The 19,834-nt window shown below is 55.3% G+C and overlaps 1 protein-coding gene across 1 annotated transcript; it reads left to right on the top strand.

Moving 5' to 3' along the window:
• Positions 1 to 1,127: 1,127 nt before the first annotated feature.
• On the top strand, positions 1,128 to 16,304 carry PPIH (peptidylprolyl isomerase H). Its single transcript, XM_082070002.1, has 10 exons — positions 1,128 to 1,262; positions 2,111 to 2,175; positions 3,239 to 3,262; positions 3,737 to 3,781; positions 4,186 to 4,228; positions 6,334 to 6,426; positions 9,261 to 9,348; positions 10,811 to 10,851; positions 12,400 to 12,488; positions 16,161 to 16,304. The coding sequence occupies exons 1-9, from the start codon at positions 1,197 to 1,199 to the stop codon at positions 12,466 to 12,468; spliced, it is 534 nt and encodes a 177-aa protein (XP_081926128.1). The 5' UTR covers positions 1,128 to 1,196; the 3' UTR covers positions 12,469 to 12,488; positions 16,161 to 16,304.
• Positions 16,305 to 19,834: the final 3,530 nt, after the last annotated feature.

The following is a 19,834-nucleotide window of genomic DNA, read 5'->3' as shown; positions in this document are numbered from 1 at the left end:
CAGATTGAAAAGGACAGGGAGGAGCTCTTGGACTGAGATAAACACAGTTTAATATCAAAATAATACTAATAGTAGAGTGCTAACTATGAAAATGAAAGGTTTTTAACTGCATGAAGGAAATTACCTCATTTTCACTCAAAGCAGCACAGCCCAGCCGAGCCCAACACAACAGCAATGGGGACAGGGAACCACCTCGGGGGGCAGGGAGGGTCCCCACCAGCCGGCACTGGGGGACAGAGGGGACAGAGGGGACAGCCTGGCCCTGGACATACGGGCTTTGCCTCTGGGCAGCTCAGGGCTGCCGTAAGGGACAAGGGATCCTCTGGAAAAACGAGGTGCTGCCGGCATCCCAAACCCTCTGACACGGCCCTGACACCTGCCCGGCGGTGTCTGGGGTCACAGGGCTGAGCACAGGGGTGGCCGGGCCCAGGGACAACGTGCTCTTGGGCCACCAGCTGCTGGCAATCGCAGTTATTTGGGTTGGAAAAGCCCCTCGAGATCAAGAGTCCAACCATAACCCACCCCTGTCCCTGCCCCATGTCCTGAGAACCTCATGTCCGTCTGTCTCCAGGGATGGTGACTCCAGCACTGCCCTGGGCAGCCTGTTCCAATGCCCCACAGCCCTTTGGGGAAGAAATTGTTCCCACATCCAACCTCAACCTCCCCTGGCGCAACTTGAGGCCGTTTCCTCTGCTCCTGGCGCTTGTTCCTGGGGAGCAGAGCCCGACCCCCCTGGCTCCAAGCTCCTTTCAGGCAGTTCAGAGATCAGAAGGTCTCCCCTCAGCTCCTGTTCTCCAGCTGAACCCCCCAGCTCCCTCAGCCGCTCCATCACACTTGTGCTCCAGCCCCTCACCAGCTCCGTTCCCTTCTCTCCACTCGCTCCAGCACCTCAAGGCCTTTCTTGTCCTGAGGGGCCCAAAACTGCCCCCAGCATTCGCGTTTGGCCTCGCTGTGCCCGGTACAGGACGGTCCCCGCCCTGGTCCCGCCACCCACACTCGCACCGCCCGCTCCCGGTTTCTCTCCCATCCCGCTTCCCGCCCCGCCCCGCCCCGCCCCGCCCCGCCCCGCCCCGCCCCGCCCCGCCCCGCCCCGCCCCGCCCCGCCCCGCCCCGCCCCGCCCCGCCCCGCCCCGCCGCCATTACCGGCGCCTCTTCCGCTTCCCCCGCAGCTTCTGCTTCCGGGCGCCGTGGCCGCCATGTCGGCGCTGGCGCTGAACCCCAACAACCCGGTGGTGTTTTTCGATGTCACCATCGGCGGGCAGGTGCGGGACGGGCGGGGGGAGCCGGAACGGGGCTGTGGGGTGAAGTGGGGGTGGGGGCACTGGAGGGTTTAGGGGTTCGTGGTGGGGGCCCCTGGAGCGGCGCGGGGAGAGCTTGAGGGGGGCGGTGGGGCGGGATTTGGGGGGGCTGAGGGGGAGGGGTTTGGGGAGCACGGGGGGATTTGGGGGTGCAGTAGAGGGGTTATGGGGGAGCAGTGGGGTTAGCTTAGGGGGAGCAGTGGGGGGGTGAGGGCAGCAGGGAGGGGGTTGGGGGGGGCGGTGGGGTTGGTTTGGGGGGGGCAGTGGAGTTGGGTTTGGGGGGGCAGTGGAGTTGGGTTTGGGGGGGCGGTGGGGTTGGATTTGGGGGGGGCAGTGGAGTTGGATTTGGGGGGGGCAGTGGGGTTGGTTTGGGGGGGGCGGTGGGGTTGGGTTTGGGGGGGGCGGTGGGGTTGGGTTTGGGGGGGGCGGTGGGGTTGGGTTTGGGGGGGCAGTGGGGTTGGTTTGGGGGGGCAGTGGAGTTGGATTTGGGGGGAGCGGTGGGGTTGGGTTTGGGGGGGGCAGTGGGGTTGGGTTTGGGGGGGCGGTGGAGTTGGATTTGGGGGGAGCGGTGGGGTTGGGTGTGGGGGAGCAGTTGGGGGGGTTTGGAGGAACAGCAGGGCGGGTTTTGGGGAGCAGCAGGGGGGCTCGGGGCGCTTGGCGTCCAGGGGCTGTGGGGCAGGGCTGGCAGTGGTGCTGTGGGGGGGTTGCAGGGCTGGGGGTGCAGCGGGGGGTCTGGGGGTTCCCTGCATGCTGGGGGGGGCTGTGCTGTGGGAGTGGGGCCCAGGGAGCTGACCTGGCCGCCGTGTCCCCAGGAGGTCGGCCGCATGAAGATCGAGCTGTTTGCTGACGTCGTTCCCAAAACCGCAGAGAACTTCAGGTGAGCTGCGGGGGCTGCAGGGTGCAGGAACATCTCTGGTGACAGAGCCGCTCCCTGGTCCCCAGAACCAGCACCCGCTCTGCTCCTCTCCCCGTCCCCAGAGAGACGTGACCGAGCAGCACCCGGATCCTTCGGGAGATCCCGTCTGGCTGGAAGGTGACGACTCCAGCCCCTCTGCTCCCTGTGCGGAGCTGCTGATGTGCTCAGTGCATTTGTACAAGGCAGAACCTTAATGTCATGTGAGAGTTCTGGGCTGCTGCCTGAAGGCGCCTCACACCAAGAAAGGCCTTGAGGTGCTGGAGCGAGTGGAGAGAAGGGAACGGAGCTGGTGAGGGGCTGGAGCACAAGTGTGATGGAGCGGCTGAGGGACCTGGGGGGTTCAGCTGGAGAACAGGAGCTGAGGGGAGACCTTCTGATCTCTGAACTGCCTGAAAGGAGCTTGGAGCCAGGGGGGTCGGGCTCTGCTCCCCAGGAACAAGCGCCAGGAGCAGAGGAAACGGCCTCAAGTTGCACCAGGGGAGGTTGAGGTTGGATCTGGGAACAATTTCTTCCCCAAAGGGCTGTGGGGCATTGGAACAGGCTGCCCAGGGCAGTGCTGGAGCCACCATCCCTGGAGGGTTGGACAGACGGACATGAGGTTCTCAGGACATGGGGCAGTGCCGGGGCTGGGTTATAGTTGGACTTGGCGATCTTGAGGGGCTTTTCCCACCCAAATGATTCTATTCTGTGATTCTAAGGATGTGCCACTGGGACATTCTGCCTCCACAGGCAAAATGAATGTACCCAGATATACCCTGTTTTCTGTGAAACACAAGGCCAGCTCCACGTTTGGTGTCTTACAACCTTGGTGTTAAATACTCAACCTCCTCAGCTGCATTAAGTGCAGAGTTTGTTCTGAGATGGAACCGGGGAGGAGTTGGTGCCGGTTCCCGTTTCGCTGGGGGTGTCTCGGGCGCAGTGAGGAGTGTCCCGCAGAGCAGCGGGTGTGTGTTCGCCAGACGCCATCCTCCGCGTCCCCGGGGTTCAGCCGAGGCTCACGCTCTGCTCTCTTTTTGTCTTGCAGGCAGTTCTGTACGGGTGAATTCAGGTAAGTGGGTTACGGAGCAGCCCCACTCAGGGAAATGCGGCGGGGGAGCAGGAATAAGGCTCACATGGAAGTTTTTCTTATACCAGTACAAAATAAAAGAGTTACAGCAATCTGCTCTGGTGAAACCGCGACGGGCTCAGTCGGTGATGGAGATGTCAGACTTTCCCTTTTGGGCATGACTTAGTTTGCGCTCAGGTTGCTCTAAATAGCCCCGTCTGCAAATCCCACGTGCTCGTGCTGCAGTTTGAGTGGGATCCCGTCAAGGTGATGCTGTGGATTTTGTAGGAAACCACAGGATTTGATGTGCAGAGCCCACCCGAGGTTTCCCTTGGCCGGGAGCCTGGGGCCGCAGCGCTCGGCCGCGTGTCCAGGCGGCTGGTGACGCACAGGGCGACGCTTGGGGACCCCGGGGAGGGTTTGGTGTTGGGATATCCCGTGAACTGCAATGATTTTTCCTCTTTTATTTCCTTGCAGGAAGGATGGTGTCCCCATAGGCTATAAAGGAAGCACCTTCCACAGGTAATTATAAAAAATTATAAATAGCAGGCTGAGCTGGGTGTGGGTTTGAGTCCCGCCTGGGAGGCGTTTGTAGCTCAGGGCTGGTGTTGTCTGTCTGTTGCTCTGCGGTTTGGGGACTGTCAGATGTTGCTCGTTGGGGTCATGGGGAGGGATCCATGTTGCTCGTGTGCCAGGACACCGATCATTTGTGGCATCTGTCACCTCATCGCTGCCTCTGGTCGAGCGGCGATGGCTCCCGGATTGCCCCGTAGCAGCACTAATTAACAATTGACATAAATTGGAGACTGCAGCATCCACAGACCCGATAACTTGTGTTGCGCTGGGGCAGAACTCCTTTTTACCACATTTTAAGCTTCTCGAGGCATTTTTCTACTGAGAACTAAGTTGTTGTTTTACTTCTTTAGGGTAATAAAGGATTTCATGATCCAAGGAGGTGACTTTGTAAACGTACGTACCTCTGCGTTCCTTTTGTGTTTTCCTACATGGTATAATGCAGTTTAGTCCACGCTGACGTGTGGGATCTTGGTCTCGGGATACCCAGAGGTTTCCTCGTAGCGTTGCTGCCACCTGACTGCAACAGAACATAGTGCACGTGGAAACAAATCCGGAGTGTTGGGTGAATGTTCCTCCTTCTTCCCAAAATATTTTCCCTCTAAATATTTCCTCTCTAAAAGAAGAAACCACAGCCATGCAACGAAAGGCTTTTCAAACTTGCAAAGATCATATTATTTTATCCTGTTGTCCTTCTCCTCTCCCTACAAACAAGAAATCGTCTGAATTTCTACTCGCTTTGTGGAGAGAGACCCTAAGTACAGAACCAAGCGTCTCATGCAAGAGAGAGTTTAAGTCCAAATTAACTTTTTGTTAGCGAATTTTCTTCACAAATAGAGAAGACTCTGTGGCCACAGAGGTGGTCATGCTCTTGGGAAATGCTGAAAATGAAAAATTTAGTGAAATATAACAAGGGCAAGTGTAGAGTCTTGAATCTGGGCAGAACAACCCCAGGTTCAGTGTAAGTTGGGGAATGACCTGTTAGAGAGCAGTGTAGGGGAAAGGGAGCTGGGGGTCCTGGGGACAGCAGGGTGACCATGAGCCAGCACTGGGCCCTTGTGGCCAGGAAGCCAATGGGACCTGGGGTGGGTTAGAAGGGCGTGGTCAGTAGGTCAGAGAGGTTCTCCTGCCCCTCTACTCTGCCCTGGGGAGACCACACCTGGAATCTTGTGTCCAGTTGTGGCCCCTCAGTTCCAGCAGGACAGGGAACTGCTGGAGAGAGTCCAGCGCAGCCACCAAGATGCTGCAGGGAGTGGAGCATCTCCCGTGTGAGGAAAGGCTGAGGGAGCTGGGGCTCTGGAGCTGGACAAGAGGAGACTGAGGGGGGACTCATTCCTGGGGATCAATATGGAAAGGGGGAGTGTCAGGAGGATGGAGCCAGGCTCTTCTGGTGACAACCAGGGACAGGACAAGGGGCAATGGGTGCAAACTGGAACACAGGAGGTTCCACTTAAATATGAGAAGAAACTTGTTTGGGGTGAGGGTGGCAGAGCCTGGCCCAGGCTGCCCAGGGGGGTTGTGGAGTCTCCTTCTGTGCAGACATTCCAACCCGCCTGGACACCTTCCTGTGTAACCTCATCTGGGTGTTCCTGCTCCATGGGGGGATTGACCTGGATGAGCTTTCCAGGGCCCTTCAACCCCTGACATTCTGGGATTCTGTGCTGGAGAACCACTGGGTCTCTTCACCGTCCTAGAACCCAGTGAAATGATTTCATTTCTGGAAGTGTTAGAAAATATTAGGGAGTGATAAAGCTTTTTTAATACCAAATTTATAAAACTTGGTCATGTGGAAGTCACTGAGACAACTGGCCGCGCAACGAGGGGCTCGGCCACACCAGCTTTTTATGAAGTCGCTAATGTCACAGAATGTCACCTCAAGGCCTTTCTTGGTGTGAGGTGATCCCACCACCCCTCTGGCGCCATTTTGAGCCCTGAGGTGATCTCGGTGCCGCCATTTTGAGCCCTGAGGTGAGGGGCCCAAAACTGCCCCCAGGATTCGAGGTGTGTTTACTTGTTTCACCTCTTTTGTTGTGCCCGCACTTGGAAGAGGAAAGTGATGACCGTGTCTTTGCCGAACAGAGACATCGCTTCTCTCTTTCCAATAAAGTCACAGAAAATAAGGTGAAACAAATCAACGTAACATCAGCCGACTTTTTCCACACAACCGCTTCTGCTTTCCTCATCACACCGGCCCAAGCTTCTCCATCTCTTTCCTGTTCCCCGCGAAGTCCACATGGGTCCATCCCAAACAATCCATGGTCTCCATCTCACCCTGGGAGGTTTGGGCTGAGTCCCGACCATCTCCGGGGGTTTGTGCCGACACCGACGGCAAACGCTGCCAGTCGTCGTTCCTCTTCAGAAGTGAAACGCCGTGTTCACCACTGGTGTATATTAGGGGCAGTGCAGCTCCCATTTGGGGCTGAGTTTATCCCTGTCCTTTAGCGTGGGGATTTTGAATGGAGTTTTGAATGGAGCGCGGCTGAGCGGCACCTCTCGCGCAGGGGGACGGCACCGGCGTCGCCAGCATCTACCGGGGACCTTTTGCGGATGAGAACTTCAAGCTGAAACACTCTGCTCCTGGGCTGCTCTCCATGGTGAGTGTTGAATAACGACATTAGAACGCTCAAAGCCCTCGGTTCTTTCTCTGTGCCCTTTTCCTAAGCGCATAAACTCTTTGCACTGTTGGATGTGAGGTATCAAAGACCGGCTTTGTAACCACCGGTCAGAACGTTACTCCTGGGTTAATAGTTGAGTAATGCAAAGTCCTGACCTGTTCTTACTTGGTGCAGTTCTGGGTCAGGCTTTGCTTTCAGAATAGTTTAATGTGTACGGTTTTCATACAGCACCAAGCGGTGGCGGTTTGTTCTTCCCTGATCCTGTTATCAACCACTGACCTCAGCAAGGACGACACAAAGAGATTCGGGAGTTTCAAAGCCACGGCGGTGTTTCCATGGTGTCTTTTGTAACACGTGCTTCCTGTTCAACGTCGTAGGAAAAACTGCAACGGTTGCGTGTTGCCCGACAGAACAATATGATCAGTTTTGCAATGGAGAGCAAGTGGAGCCCGTGCTTCAGCGTTCCCACCCACAGCTGCTGCTTCTGCAGCTCTTGGAGCCGCCCGGCCCCTAAAACCGCTGCCTTTGGGTTTGTTTGGGTTTGTTATTCATCCACAAAACATGCCCCAAAATGAGGCACATCTTTATTAACGCACCACTACAATCAACACATTTTTGCCAATGAGAAATAAGTTTGATTATTTTTAGTGTAAAACTCCATGTGTCAGGATTCTGTTAACTCTTGGAAAGCACTTTCTGCATCCCGCTGCCTGTGGGAGCGTTTTCCCCGCAGAAAGTTGTTGCGATGCTTGAAGAAGTGGCCGTCGCTTGGCAGGAGGTTGGGTGAACGCGGTGGATGAGGCGAAACTTAGTCCAATTCATTCAGCGTTTGACGTGTCAGTTGTGTGACGTGCGCTCGGGCGCTTTCTGGTGACCGATGCCGGCTGCGGTTTTTGGTGCATCTCTGTCGAGGGTTTAGATTGCGGGGTGACAATAAAACCCTGGCAGATGTATTGTTAACCTCCTCTCCCCTCTTCAGCTCCTCCCTCTCCCCCCTTCCCACTCAGCACAGGCGATCAGGAGGGAAAGAAGGACAGAGAGAAGAGAGTTGGAAAAATTAACAATGTTTTACTAATGCTACTAATAAGAATAGAGAAAATAATACAAAATATACAAAACCAATCTTGAAAGTCTCAGCAACTGCAGGGCAGGCACCCAAAGTCCTGGACTGGACTCTGCAGCCAACCGGAGCTGGATTCAGTCTGTCACTGGCCTCAGTTCGCAGGGACGACTCGCAAGGTCCTCTCCTAATGTCGGCCATAAGCAGAAGGGAAAAGGCAAAAAAGGGAAAGGGACGAGATCCTCGTGATCTCCCACTTTTATATGAAGTATTCACGTGAATGGAATGTTATACACAGTTGGTCAGTTTCTTGGTCACTTGTTTCTCGTTGCCCCTCTCGGGAGATGTCCATCCATGCTTATCAATAAGTTTGCATTCCATTGCTAGGTTTACCAAAACATGTGTCTGGTTCTCCAGGAAAATGCAGCTAATATGAAGCTTTAGCTGACAGGCAAATTCACTAAAAGAGAAACTTGTTTTAACAAAACCAGGACAATCTCCCCAATCTGCTGAGCGTACTTCTCAGATGTGACGGTTTCACCGGGATTCAGGAAGCTGGAGTGGATCAGACCGGCAGCAGAGCACCAAACAGCGACCGCGACCTTCTCCTGGTGCAGGTTTGGCTTTGGGAAGCGCTTTGGAGGCTCCTCTCAGCCCAACCGCTGAGCTGGTCGGCACCGCTTGTTGCATAACATCCACTTTTTGTCACACGTCGCAATCCGACTGAGAAATGGTTCATTGTTGTGTAGAAGAGGAGAAAACAATGCTTCAAAATGATGATCTTTTTGCTTTTTGTCACCCGCTTATCAAGCTTTTTCACCTTTCCCATTTGCTTCAAATGGCAACGACCGCAGAGTGGTCGACGTTGAGCCGGCGTTGAGTCCTTCGGCACCTCCTCGTGTGGTTTTAAGAGGATCAGCTTTGGTGGTCGCTCTCAGCTGGTCGTTGTCACCGCTGCTCTGCTCCTCATCTTCAAGGCTCTCGTCTCCTTTGCCAAACTTCTGGAACCACCACTGCGTGTTAACGAACCACGTTCATTAGCAGCTCCTGGGCCAAATGCCTTGTTGATGTTGCGAGTTTTCTCCGCCACTTTATGGCTCATTTTGAACTCAAATAAGAAAATTGCTCAAATTTGCTTTTTGTCTAACATCGTTTCCATAGCCTGAAAGAAATAGAAAATAAACGGCAAGTAATAAGTCAGAAGCAAAAAAAACAACCACCGTAAAGCAAGAAAAGCTCGTTAAAATGATGTATAACATAACCACATTTATTTATGAACGTATCCAATATCAAATGGTGAATTTTGACAATGCAAATACCGCAGTTCCTTTTGCCCCAACGTAATCTGTGTGTTGGCTCTGGGCTCGTTCTGGTTGTCACGGAGCTGTGACATATTGAAGCGGACTGAAGCGTTGCTGAGACGTTTCCGTAGCAGAGCACGAATCTCTGGGCGTCGCGCTCGGATGTGAATTAAACTTTACACCCGCAAGACGCCGCTCTGTGAGCCGGCCATCAGCACCTTTCTCATCCTGGTCGCTGAAACACGTTTGGGGTTTATTCTGAGGAAACCTTCTAGCTTCTTTCTTGCTGCCAGGGTTCTCTCCTGCAGGCGTGTATCTTGTTTCCTTTGGTTTCTGTAGCAAAAAGCTAAAATAGGTTGGTCTAGAGCAACAGCTCTTTCTTACTTGAGATGCATCTGCTTTGAGTTTTGGGAAGTCCTCACCTGTGTGCATTTTGCCGTTCTCACCCCCAGGCCAACAGCGGTCCCAGCACCAACGGCTGCCAGTTCTTCATTACGTGCTCCAAGTGTGACTGGTTGGACGGAAAACACGTTGTGTTTGGTGAGTACCTGCGGCGCGGGGCTGGTGGAGCAGCTCGGGGTCTCCCCGCTCCAATAAACAGCCGTGGGCTGCTGGTTCGTCCCCCCTCGTTGTGCCAGCGGCGGCGTCTGTGCAGCCAGAGACTCAGATGGTGGTTGAAATCCCAGAAGCCCAGGCTGGCTGGGCTGCAGGAGCTCTGCAGATCCCCAGCCCAGCCCTGCCAGCGCAGGGTCACAGAGCAGATCACACAGGTGGGTCCAGGGGGTTTGAATGTCTCAGAGAAGGAGACTCCACACCCGCTCTGGGCAGCCTGGGCCAGGCTCTGGCACCTCCCAGCAAACAAGTTTCTGCTCATGTTCACATGGAGCCTCCTGTGTTTCAGCCCGTTGCCCCTCACCCTGGCATTGGGCACCATGAACAGAGTCTGGTCCATCCTCTGACACCCACCCTGAGATATTGATCCATTGATCAGACCCCTCTCAGCTTCTCTTCTCCAGCTCAACAGCCCCAGCTCTCTCAGTGTCTCCTCATCACAAAGATGCTCCAGAGCCCTCAGCATCTCTGTAGCTCTCGCTGGACTCTCTCCAGTAATTCCTTGTCCTTCTGAAACTGGGGAGCCCAGACCTGGCCCCAGTTGTGCAGACGGGGCCTCCCCAGGGCAGAGCAGAGGGGGAGGAACAACCTCCCTGACCTGCTGCCCACACTGTTCCTCACACACCCCAGGTCCCATTGGCCTCTTGGCCACACGGGCACATTGGTGACTCACGGTCACCCTGTTGTCCCCCAGAAGTCCCAGGTCCTTCTCTGCAGAGCTGCTTTTAGCAGGTCCCCCCAACCTGCGCTGGTGCTGGGGGTTGTTCCTGCCCAGGTGAAATGAAACGTTTTTTCCCTGCTCAACTTTAATCCAGATCAATTCCTTGGTTGGTGTATCGTACATAAAACCTTGTGCCAGTGCACAAAGATGAGGGGACCCCTTTCTTCTCCACGCTCAGAGAGAATTGAGCTTTCAGCAGTTTTTGATAATAATTCGATGAAACCACATGTGCTGGCTCTTCACGTCTGCCGCTTGCGCTGGGGAATTTCATGGGTGCAGCCGCTAAGCCCATGTCCTGATTACTCCTTCCTCCGATTCCCGAGTAACACCGATACCATCCCTGGCCTTGTTTGCGTCGTTCCGAAGGTTGCATGTTGGAGAGCTGGTTCCCGCTGTGTTTTAGCACGGCTGGCAGCTCAGAACCTCCGTTGTTCTGGTTGTGCCCTCCTTGGGACGGGCAAGTGTTCTTAATCTGTTCTGAACTGGGAAATGTATTCAGGGGGATTGTTTCCTGTGCCAGTTCAGAGATCGCTGGTCAACCCCGGTGTGCCCAGTAGCTCTCGCTGCACAGGACTTTTCAGGGGGAACAAAACCACACGAACTTGTGATGTGTGAGGGGGTAACAGTGAAAACTGGCCATACTGAAGCGGTTCCGTTTTCTCGTTCTAGGTAAAATTGTCGATGGGCTGTTGGTCATGAGAAAAATTGAGGTAAGTCGAATTCACCTATTTCTCTGCGAACATTCACATTGGAAAGTCACGTAGAGGATTAACGAGGGTTGTTCTGTCCTCTCCCACTGTCTGTTTGCCAGATAGCAGGGAATACCAGTGTTGATAACTGGTATTATCGGTTGTCATCGCTATAAAATAGCAGGAAATATTCCGAGGCGCAGGCGGTCACGCAGCCGGGGTTTGGGAGCGCGGTGTCTCGTGGCGGCCGGTCGGTCTTTGAGCGGGGATTGTGTTCTCGTGGCTTTATTTGCGACGCTTTGCATTTGTTCAGGAAGCCGAATTGCAAAGCTGTTCCATCAGCAGCTCGGACGGGGCTGAGCGGATCACGTTGTGCCATCGCCTGGGGTTACTCAGTGGATGCTACATCATCAGTTCTGCTGATCCATGATCGGCGTGTTTAATTAGAAAAATTAAATCTTCTACGGGCTTCCAGGAGCTGCAGATAAATACGCTCACTGAGGGGCAAATTCAGGGAAATAAGTGGTAGATTTATGATAGATTCATGAAAGAAGGAGAGCTTCAGGGTGGTGCTGTGACCGTCTCATACGTGCATTCTGCTTCTGTACCAACCCACGTTCGCTTTTCGTGTTACAGCTGTAATTAGTAACTTTAAAGACTGAAGCCAGAGCAGCCTCTGGCAACGCGGTGCCAGCCGCATCTTGTGAGGAGCTCTCCCGTTTTGGCTTCGTCCCTTCCCTCCCACTCAAAGGGTCGGGCTCTGCTCTGTGTCCCAAACCTCTGCGCGCACCCATGTCACCGGCTCGTGGCCGGGCCTGTTGCCAAAACACACGAGGGTGCATCTGTGTCACCCAGAGCTGTGTCCAGATTTCCCTGTTCCTTGTGTCACACAGACACTTCTGACTCGCTCCTCAAGTCCTGTCACAGAATCACAGAGTCACAGAATGGACTGGGTTGGAAAAGCCCTCAGAGACCATCCAGTCCAACCCTTGGTCCAACTCCAGCCCATTGACTAGATCATGGCACTAAGTGCCATGGCCAATCTCAGTTTAAACACCTCCAGGGCCGGCGAGTCCAGCACCTCCCTGGGCAGCCATTCCAATCCTGACCACTCTCTCTGCACAGAATTGCTTTCTCATCTCCAGCCTCAATTTCCCCTGGCAGAGTTGAAGCCCATGGGCCCTTGTCCTATTGCTGATGCCTGGGAGAAGAGACCAATCCCCCCCTGGCTAGAACTGCCCTTCAGGTAGTTCTAGAGAGTGCTGAGCTCAGCTCTAAGCCTCCTCTTCTCCAGACTAAACAAGCCCAGCTCCCTCAGCCTCTCCCCATAGGGCTTGTGTTCCAGTCCCTTCCCCAGTCTTGTTGCTCTTCTCTGGACCCGCTCCAGCACTTCAATCTCTTTCCTGACCTGAGGGGCCCAGAACTGACCACAACACTCCAGGTGTGGCCTCCCCAGTGCAGAGCACAGGGTTAATTCAATCTGTACAGAGTACAGATCACTTCCCTTGTCGCTCGCTGGATTCACTGTATTTTTATTAGGTTTAACGTTATATATTTGTTTGCCCCCAGAATGTGCCTACGGGTCCAAATAACAAACCCAAGCTGCCCGTTGTCATCTCGCAGTGCGGGGAAATGTGAAGCGGTGGAACAGAAATGCGGTAAGTCCCTGTTGCGGTTTAACCCCGGCTGGCAGTGCAGCCGCGACAGCTCGCTCAGCCCCTTCCCACCCTCAATGGGGAGAGAATCCAAAGGGAAGGGAGCAACTTGGATTGAGATGGACACAGTTTAATAAAATAACAAAATACTAATACGCTACTAGTAAATATATATAATATATATGTAGTAGAAATGAAAGATACTCAAGGCAATTCCTCATGAGCTCTGTCCACAACCGAGCAGCCAGTCCCAGCGAGCAGCGCTCGGTCAACAGTGAAAAAAGGAGGAAAAAGGCAGAAAAGCCCAGAGGCCTCTGCAAAATGGCAAAAGTCCGGGCTAAATGTCCTGACCGAAACTTCCCGGCTGCCCCCAGAGAGAGAAGAACCGGAGAGAGCGGTAGAGCCAGAACCGGAAGTTCCCAGCTCTCCTTAGATAATTAGCATGATGCTAATGGGGTGGAATACTCTTCTTGGTCAGTGTGGCTGTGAGTCCAGCTCTGCCCCATCTCTGCCTCACACCTGCGGGCAGAGCTCCGAGTGTCCTTGGCTTTCAGACCAGAGCAATTCAAAACGTTAACTCTATGCTGGGGTGTTACCTGCTATTCTCAAACTATGTCCAGATAGTGGGTGTGCTAGCTAGGAAAAAGAAAGGTTTCTAACTGCATGAAGAAAATTAACCCATTTTCAGTCAAAGCAGCACAGTCCCCATCTTCCTGGGCACCCACAGAATCAGAGAATCCAGAATGTCAGGGGTTGAAGGGCCCTGGAAAGCTCATCCAGTGCAATCCCCCCATGGAGCAGGAACACCCAGCTGAGGTTACACAGGAAGGTGTCCAGGCGGGTTGGAATGTCTGCACAGAAGGAGACTCCACAACCCCCCTGGGCAGCCTGGGCCAGGCTCTGCCACCCTCACCCCCAACAAGTTTCTTCTCATATTTCAGTGGAACCTCCTGTGTTCCAGTTTGCACCCATTGCCCCTTGTCCTGTCACTGGTTGTCACCAGCAGAGCCTGGCTCCATCCTCCTGACACTCCCCCTTTCCATCTTGATCCCCAGGAATGAGTCCCCCCTCAGTCTCCTCTTGTCCAGCTCCAGAGCCCCAGCTCCCTCAGCCTTTCCTCACACGGGAGATGCTCCACTCCCTGCAGCATCTTGGTGGCTGCGCTGGACTCTCTCCAGCAGTTCCCTGTCCTGCTGGAACTGAGGGGCCACAACTGGACACAAAATTCCAGGTGTGGTCTCCCCAGGGCAGAGCAGAGGGGCAGGAGAACCTCTCTGACCTACTGACCACCCCCTTCTAACCCACCCCAGGTACCATTGGCTTCCTGGCCACAAGGGCCCAGTGCTGGCTCATGGTCACCCTGCTGTCCCCCAGAGCAACTGAGCTCGGGGCTGCTCTGCTCTGTGCTTTTCCTTGACTTATTTTCGCATTTAAGTCTGCAAAGAGCTGACTTGGCTCCATGAAACACCAGAAAATGCTTCTCTGACAGCGTGAGGTTTTTCCAGCTCCACTCCCTGCGCTGGCTTCCCCTGAGCTACCCCAGCATCCGCGGCAGCGCCCGAGGGACCTGGTCTTGCAGCTGCCATCGGGGGGATGATGGAGCTGTGGAAGCTGCGCCTTGGGTGGCCTTAGGCTGCTGTGAACCCTCTGGTTGCTCAGAGAGCAGAACATCCTTGAGGAGAGGAGGGGAGGGAAGAAGGATTTGAGCCACCTTGTTCAGTACAGCTATGGAGGGACAAGAAATTATCACGTTACATAGTCCTAACTTGTAAAAATCCCGCTGTCCTCACCCAAAGGGAGATGTTTCCAGCAGTTACTAGTATTGAGGTTTCACTTGGGTTAAACCGGTGGGCTCAAGACAGAGCTTAGGCTCGTGCACAGTGTTCTGTTTCCATTTTTCCACCCACTTCACCATAAAAAACACAAGCATTTAAACAAATCTGTCTTGATTTCAATGTGTCAGGCTGCAGCTTGTCACAAATCTGCTGTATTAGCCTTTTGGTTGCTGATTTTTCAGATTTCAGCGGGCGGGCACTGACAAAAGCAAATCCCCACCATTTTTGACCATTCATCAAATGATTCCCAAAGGCGTCCACGGTTGCCCGTGAGGACACGTCCGCTTCCCTAACAAAGTCTTTCAGATCCACGGCGCTTCAACCCCTGCGAGCTCCTATTTGATGAAGTGACAACAGGGAATGTGATCGTTATTTCATTCCCCCAGTACTTCTGGTGGCATTTAGAGGCTTTTGAAGACGGGGACAACCTTGTGACCAGACTCTCTGCGGCCGTGCCGAGCCGTGCTGGTGGGTCAGGTCCCTTTTAGTGTTGTCCTCAGGCCCAGACTTGTTGATCATGTTTATTTGGAGCACGTGAGCTCTGGCAGCATCAAATTGGAGACGGGTGGCTTTTCATTTCTGGTGCTGCTTTGCTTATTTCCCAGCCAGCTCTGAGGAAGCACCTTCCTGCACCGCCTGTAGACAAGAGCGGGTTTGTCGTACCCGACTTCAGGCAGCTAAATCAGTTACTTGTCGAGATCCCCAAAATCAGGCAGGAGAAGCAGGTGCTGTGGGTTTTAGGTTCAGAGGTAGATGCAGATGTGTGGAGAGCCGGGGGGACCCCGAGTTTTGTAGCTCGGGGCTGACGTGAGACAGCGAGTGCAGCGAAGAGAACGCACTATAACCGCTGTAGGGGCACCTGGAGTCACTGCCCGGCCTGGGGATGAGTTGGGAACGGCTGCTGAGCATATCGTAGAATCATTTGGGTGGGAAAAGCCCCTCAAGATCACCAAGTCCAACCATAACCCAGCCCCGGCACTGCCCCATGTCCTGAGAACCTCATGTCTGTCTGTCCAACCCTCCAGGGATGGTGACTCCAGCACTGCCCTGGGCAGCCTGTTCCAATGCCCCACAGCCCTTTGGGGAAGAAATTGTTCCCCACATCCAACCTCAACCTCCCCTGGCGCAACTTGAGGCCGTTTCCTCTGCTCCTGGCGCTTGTTCCTGGGGAGCAGAGCCCGACCCCCCCGGCTCCAAGCTCCTTTCAGGCAGTTCAGAGATCAGAAGGTCTCCCCTCAGCTCCTGTTCTCCAGCTGAACCCCCCAGGTCCCTCAGCCGCTCCATCACACTTGTGCTCCAGCCCCTCACCAGCTCCGTTCCCTTCTCTCCACTCGCTCCAGCACCTCAAGGGGTTTCTTGTCCTGAGGGGCTCAAAACTGCCCCAGGATTCACTGTTTGGCCCCACTGTGCCCAGCACAGGGACGGTCACTGCCCTGGCCCTGCTGGCCACACCAGTGCTGGTACCAGCCAGGATGCTGGTGGCCTCTTGGCCACCTGGGCACACGCTGGCTCATGTTCAGCCGCTGTCACCAACACCCCCAGGTCCTTTTCCAGCCGCTCCTCCCCAAACCTGCCGCGTTCATGAGGTTGTTGTGACCCACGTGCAGGACCCGGCACTCGGCCTTGTTGAACCTCAGACAACTGGCCTCAGCCCGTCGCTCCAGCTGGTCCAGATCCCTCTGCGGAGCCTCCTGCCCTGCAGATCAACGCTCCCACCCAGCTCGGTGTCAGCTGTGAAAGTCCTGGCGGTGCCCTCGATCCCTTTGTCCAGATCATTGATCATTGACTTAAACAGAACTGGCCCTGGTGTTTGAACTGACCTGTTTCTTCTCCGTTCCAGGGCTCCTGCGGTTCCAGCTCCAGCCCCCACAGCCCTGTCTGCAGATCCACGCTCTCGACGTTCTCCTGACGGTATTTAATAATCAGCCTCTATCTATTTTTTTTTAACCTTTTGGAATGTAAATAAAGAATTTTGCTAAATAGGTGTGCAGCACACATCAGTCCGCGTGCCGGACAGGGGATTTTTTGGGCGAGAAGGGATGTGGCCTCTCCAGCATCGCGCGTTATTCGCTGTGTGGCGTCGTGGGACGTCGCTGTTGGGCATCGACAGAATGGGGAATAAGTGGCGAGAGGCGTGCGGTGATCTGGAGCCACACTGGCTCCGCTCCGGGGTGTAGTTACGGCTGCTGGGCAGAGAGGGGCTTGGGCACCCAGAACCTTTCTGCCCGCAGCATTATTGAAACACAATAGATTCATATTATGGCACAAAGATTTCATCAGTGTCGTCGTGCTGAGCACTGATGTGGGTTCACACAGAATCACAGAATGGACTGGGTTGGAAAAGCCCTCAGAGATCATCCAGTCCAACCCTTGGTCCAGCTCCAGCCCATTGACCAGATCATGGCACTAAGTGCCATGGCCAATCTCAGTTTAAACACCTCCAGGGCCGGTGAGTCCAGCACCTCCCTGGGCAGCCATTCCAATCCTGACCACTCTCTCTGCACAGAATTGCTTTCTCATCTCCAGCCTCAATTTCCCCTGGCAGAATTGAAGCCCATGGCCCCTTGTCCTATTGCTGATGCCTGGGAGAAGAGCCCAATCCCCACCTGGCTAGAACTGCCCTTCAGGTAGTTCTAGAGAGTGCTGAGCTCAGCTCTAAGCCTCCTCTTCTCCAGACTAAACAAGCCCAGCTCCCTCAGCCTCTCCCCATAGGGCTTGTGTTCCAGTCCCTTCCCCAGTCTTGTTGCTCTTCTCTGGACCCTCCAGCACTTCAATCTCTTTCCTGAGCTGAGGGGCCCAGAACTGAACACAACACTCCAGGTGTGGCCTCCCCAGTGCAGAGCACAGGGGAAGGATCACTGCCCTTGTCCTGCTGACCACGCTGGTTTGGATACAGGACAGGACACCATTGGCCTTCTGTTGTAAACGAGCGTTTGTAAAACGCCTCGTGAATAGCACAGAATCATTTTGCTTGGAAAAGGCCTTTAAGATCGAGTCCAACCATTGACAGTCTTCATGTCCAGCTGCTGGAAGGATGGCGCCTGAGCTCAACAGAACATGGTGAATTTGTCTGGAGGGTTTTTAATAACACCCCACACAAATTTAAGTTCCATCTTTGCATGTCCATGAGGATGAAATTTTAGAGCCCCTATTATTTAAATTGCTTTAAACTTCATGATGCCGAGAACATTTAGGAAGCTAGTATATTAATTAGTATGAACTTCAGCTTAAGCGAAGCTGCATTTATCCACATTCAAGTTCAAATTAAATTAGTAAAAGAAAGGAGACCCATAGGGACTTCATGCTAACAGTGCAATACATTTAACTTTCCATTTACCTATAGACCATTGATAAGGGCAGCAGCAAACAATCATTGAGGCTTAAAGAACATATTTTTAAATCAGTACCAAGGCCTCATATTTGTTCTGAGATTTGTAATTTCCAGGGCATACTGTTTAATTTCATTGTATAGATTGGGGGCTGTTCGGTGCCACCCGAGTGCTGAGACAGAGACTTGGGCTGGGAAGCAGAGGGTGTTTGTGCTCTAGGAGTAAAAATTGGGGTTCTAAAGTAGAAATGGGGGTTCCTTGTCCTGTCTCCATTGCTGGGGTCGCACGGTTGCTGAGGACACTGGCGCTCGCTCCTCTGCACCCCGAGGCATCGCACCTTCTGGCACCTGCAGAACGTCAGGCGAGGAACGACACGCGGAACCCGCCGTCCCGTCCCTCCCAGGCCCGGACAGACCACAGAGCGGCTTTTCCTTTGACATTCACGGTGCTTTTTTGCTAGAACTCCGGCGTATTTCTGGGCGCAGGCTCAACAGCCCTTTCCCAGCCGGTGCGTTTGTCCCTGCGATCAGCCCGTCCCGTTGCTCGAGAAAAGCTCCATCGAGATAAATCCAACGCTGGTGCCTTCCCGAGCGGCAAGAAGGGCTCAGGAGAAGGGGGAGCTGCCCCACACCAGCTCCCCCCCCCCACAGCAGAGAAGCTCCCCTGGGCTGCTTAGGAAAGGCCTAATTAAAGCCCAGCCTTTGAAGAGACATCTGACCCGGGGCTACCACTTCAATGGCTCAGTTAGGAGGCGTTTGAGTAAATCCCTGGCAGGTGCCACCCAAGGAGCTCCCTGGGGAGCAGAGGCCAGTTGGGGGGCTGGAAGAGCCCAACCAGGCCCTCAGTGTTTGAGGGGGAAGCCCAGACCCTTCCCCCTCCTCACCAGCAGGGCCGGCCCAGGGCTCAGGGCCTCTGTGCTGCCTGCACCCTGTGGGGGGTTTAGACCCGGCTGCCTGGCGGGGGTTAGACCCGACTGCCTGCTCCCTGGAGGAGTTTAGACTGGGCTGCCTGCTGCCCTGGGGGGCGTTAGACCTGGCTTCCCGCTCCCTAGGGAGGTTAAACCTGGTTGCCTGGGGGGGTTAGACCCAGCTGCCAGCTCCCCGGGGCAGGTTAGATCCAGGTGTCTGCTGCTTCAGGGGGGTTAGACTGGGCTGCCTGGGGGGGTTAAACCCAGCTGCCTGCTCCCCTGGTGTGTTAGACCTGCGTATCTGCTGCCTGCGGGGGATTAGGCCCGGTTGCAGCTCCCCGGGGAAAGTAAACCGGGCTGCTTGCTCACCGCGGGGGGGAGTTAGACCCGGCTGCTGTTCCCCGGGGTGGGGTTAGACCGGGCTGCCTGGGGGGTTAACCGGAGTGCCTGCTGCCTGGGGGGGGCGGTTAGACCCGGCTGCTGTTCCCCGGGGGGGTTAGACCGGGCTGCCTGGGGGGTTAAACCGGAGTGCCTGCTGCCTGGGGGGGGCGGTTAGACCCGGCTGCTGTTCCCCGGGGGGGTTAGACCCGGGTCCCTGCTCCCGGGAGGTTAAGCCCAGTGTCCCGCCCTACCCCAGCGCAGCTCCCGTTCCCCGGGGGGTGATTAACGGTGCGTTAACTGCTCCTAATTAGGGATTTATGGCAGCTCCGCCATGTCTTCAGGTCCGTCATTCCCCAGCCTTAATTAACACCCGCGGGCTCCTCCTGATTATTTTTCCTAACGGAGCCGCGCGGGGGCTGCACCGGCCCTTGTACCGGGAATCGGTGGCTTAGAGAGCGGGAACCGCCGCCAGCGCGGCCGCTGGGCCGAGTCCCGGTACCGCGGGGCGGCCGGGGGCCGGGTGACCGGACCGGGGGGGGGTGACCGGACCGGGGGGGGGTGACGGGACCGGGGGGGGGGTGACCGGACCGGGGGGGGGGTGACCGGACCGGGGGGGACAACCCGGGGGTCCCGCGGGAGGGGCCCGAGCGGCCGCGGGCGCTGCCGCCACATGGTCGCGCGCACTTCCCCGGTCGGGCCCGTTGGGGGCGGGAGCGGCGGAGTTGGCCAATCAGGCGGCGGGGGCGGGGACTCCGGCTAGGCCGGTAAGAAAAGCGAGCCTGGCAGCCGCGGGCGTAACGGCCAATGGGCGCGCGCGCCTGAGGAGAGGCAGATGTCGCTGCCAATGGACATCACGCGAGGGGCGGTGGCCGCGAGGCGAGGAGCCAATGGGCTCGC

The sequence above is a fragment of the Streptopelia decaocto genome (assembly GCF_964273445.1).
Source record: "Streptopelia decaocto genome assembly, chromosome: 20".
In the NCBI taxonomy this organism is placed as follows: Eukaryota; Metazoa; Chordata; class Aves; order Columbiformes; family Columbidae; genus Streptopelia; species Streptopelia decaocto.
Note: the sequence above shows the minus strand (reverse complement) of the source record. Positions and strands in the feature narration are given on the sequence as shown.

What these genes read in the sequence shown, in the direction of transcription:
- PPIH (XM_082070002.1), top strand. Translation starts at nt 1,197, where the DNA reads ATGTCGGCGCTGGCGCTGAACCCCAACAACCCGGTGGTGTTTTTCGAT. An exon ending in AAAGGAAGCACCTTCCACAG is followed by an intron (nt 3,782 to 4,185) that starts GTAATTATAAAA and finishes TTACTTCTTTAG; the next exon opens with GGTAATAAAGGATTTCATGA. An exon ending in CGGAAAACACGTTGTGTTTG is followed by an intron (nt 9,349 to 10,810) that starts GTGAGTACCTGC and finishes TTCTCGTTCTAG; the next exon opens with GTAAAATTGTCGATGGGCTG.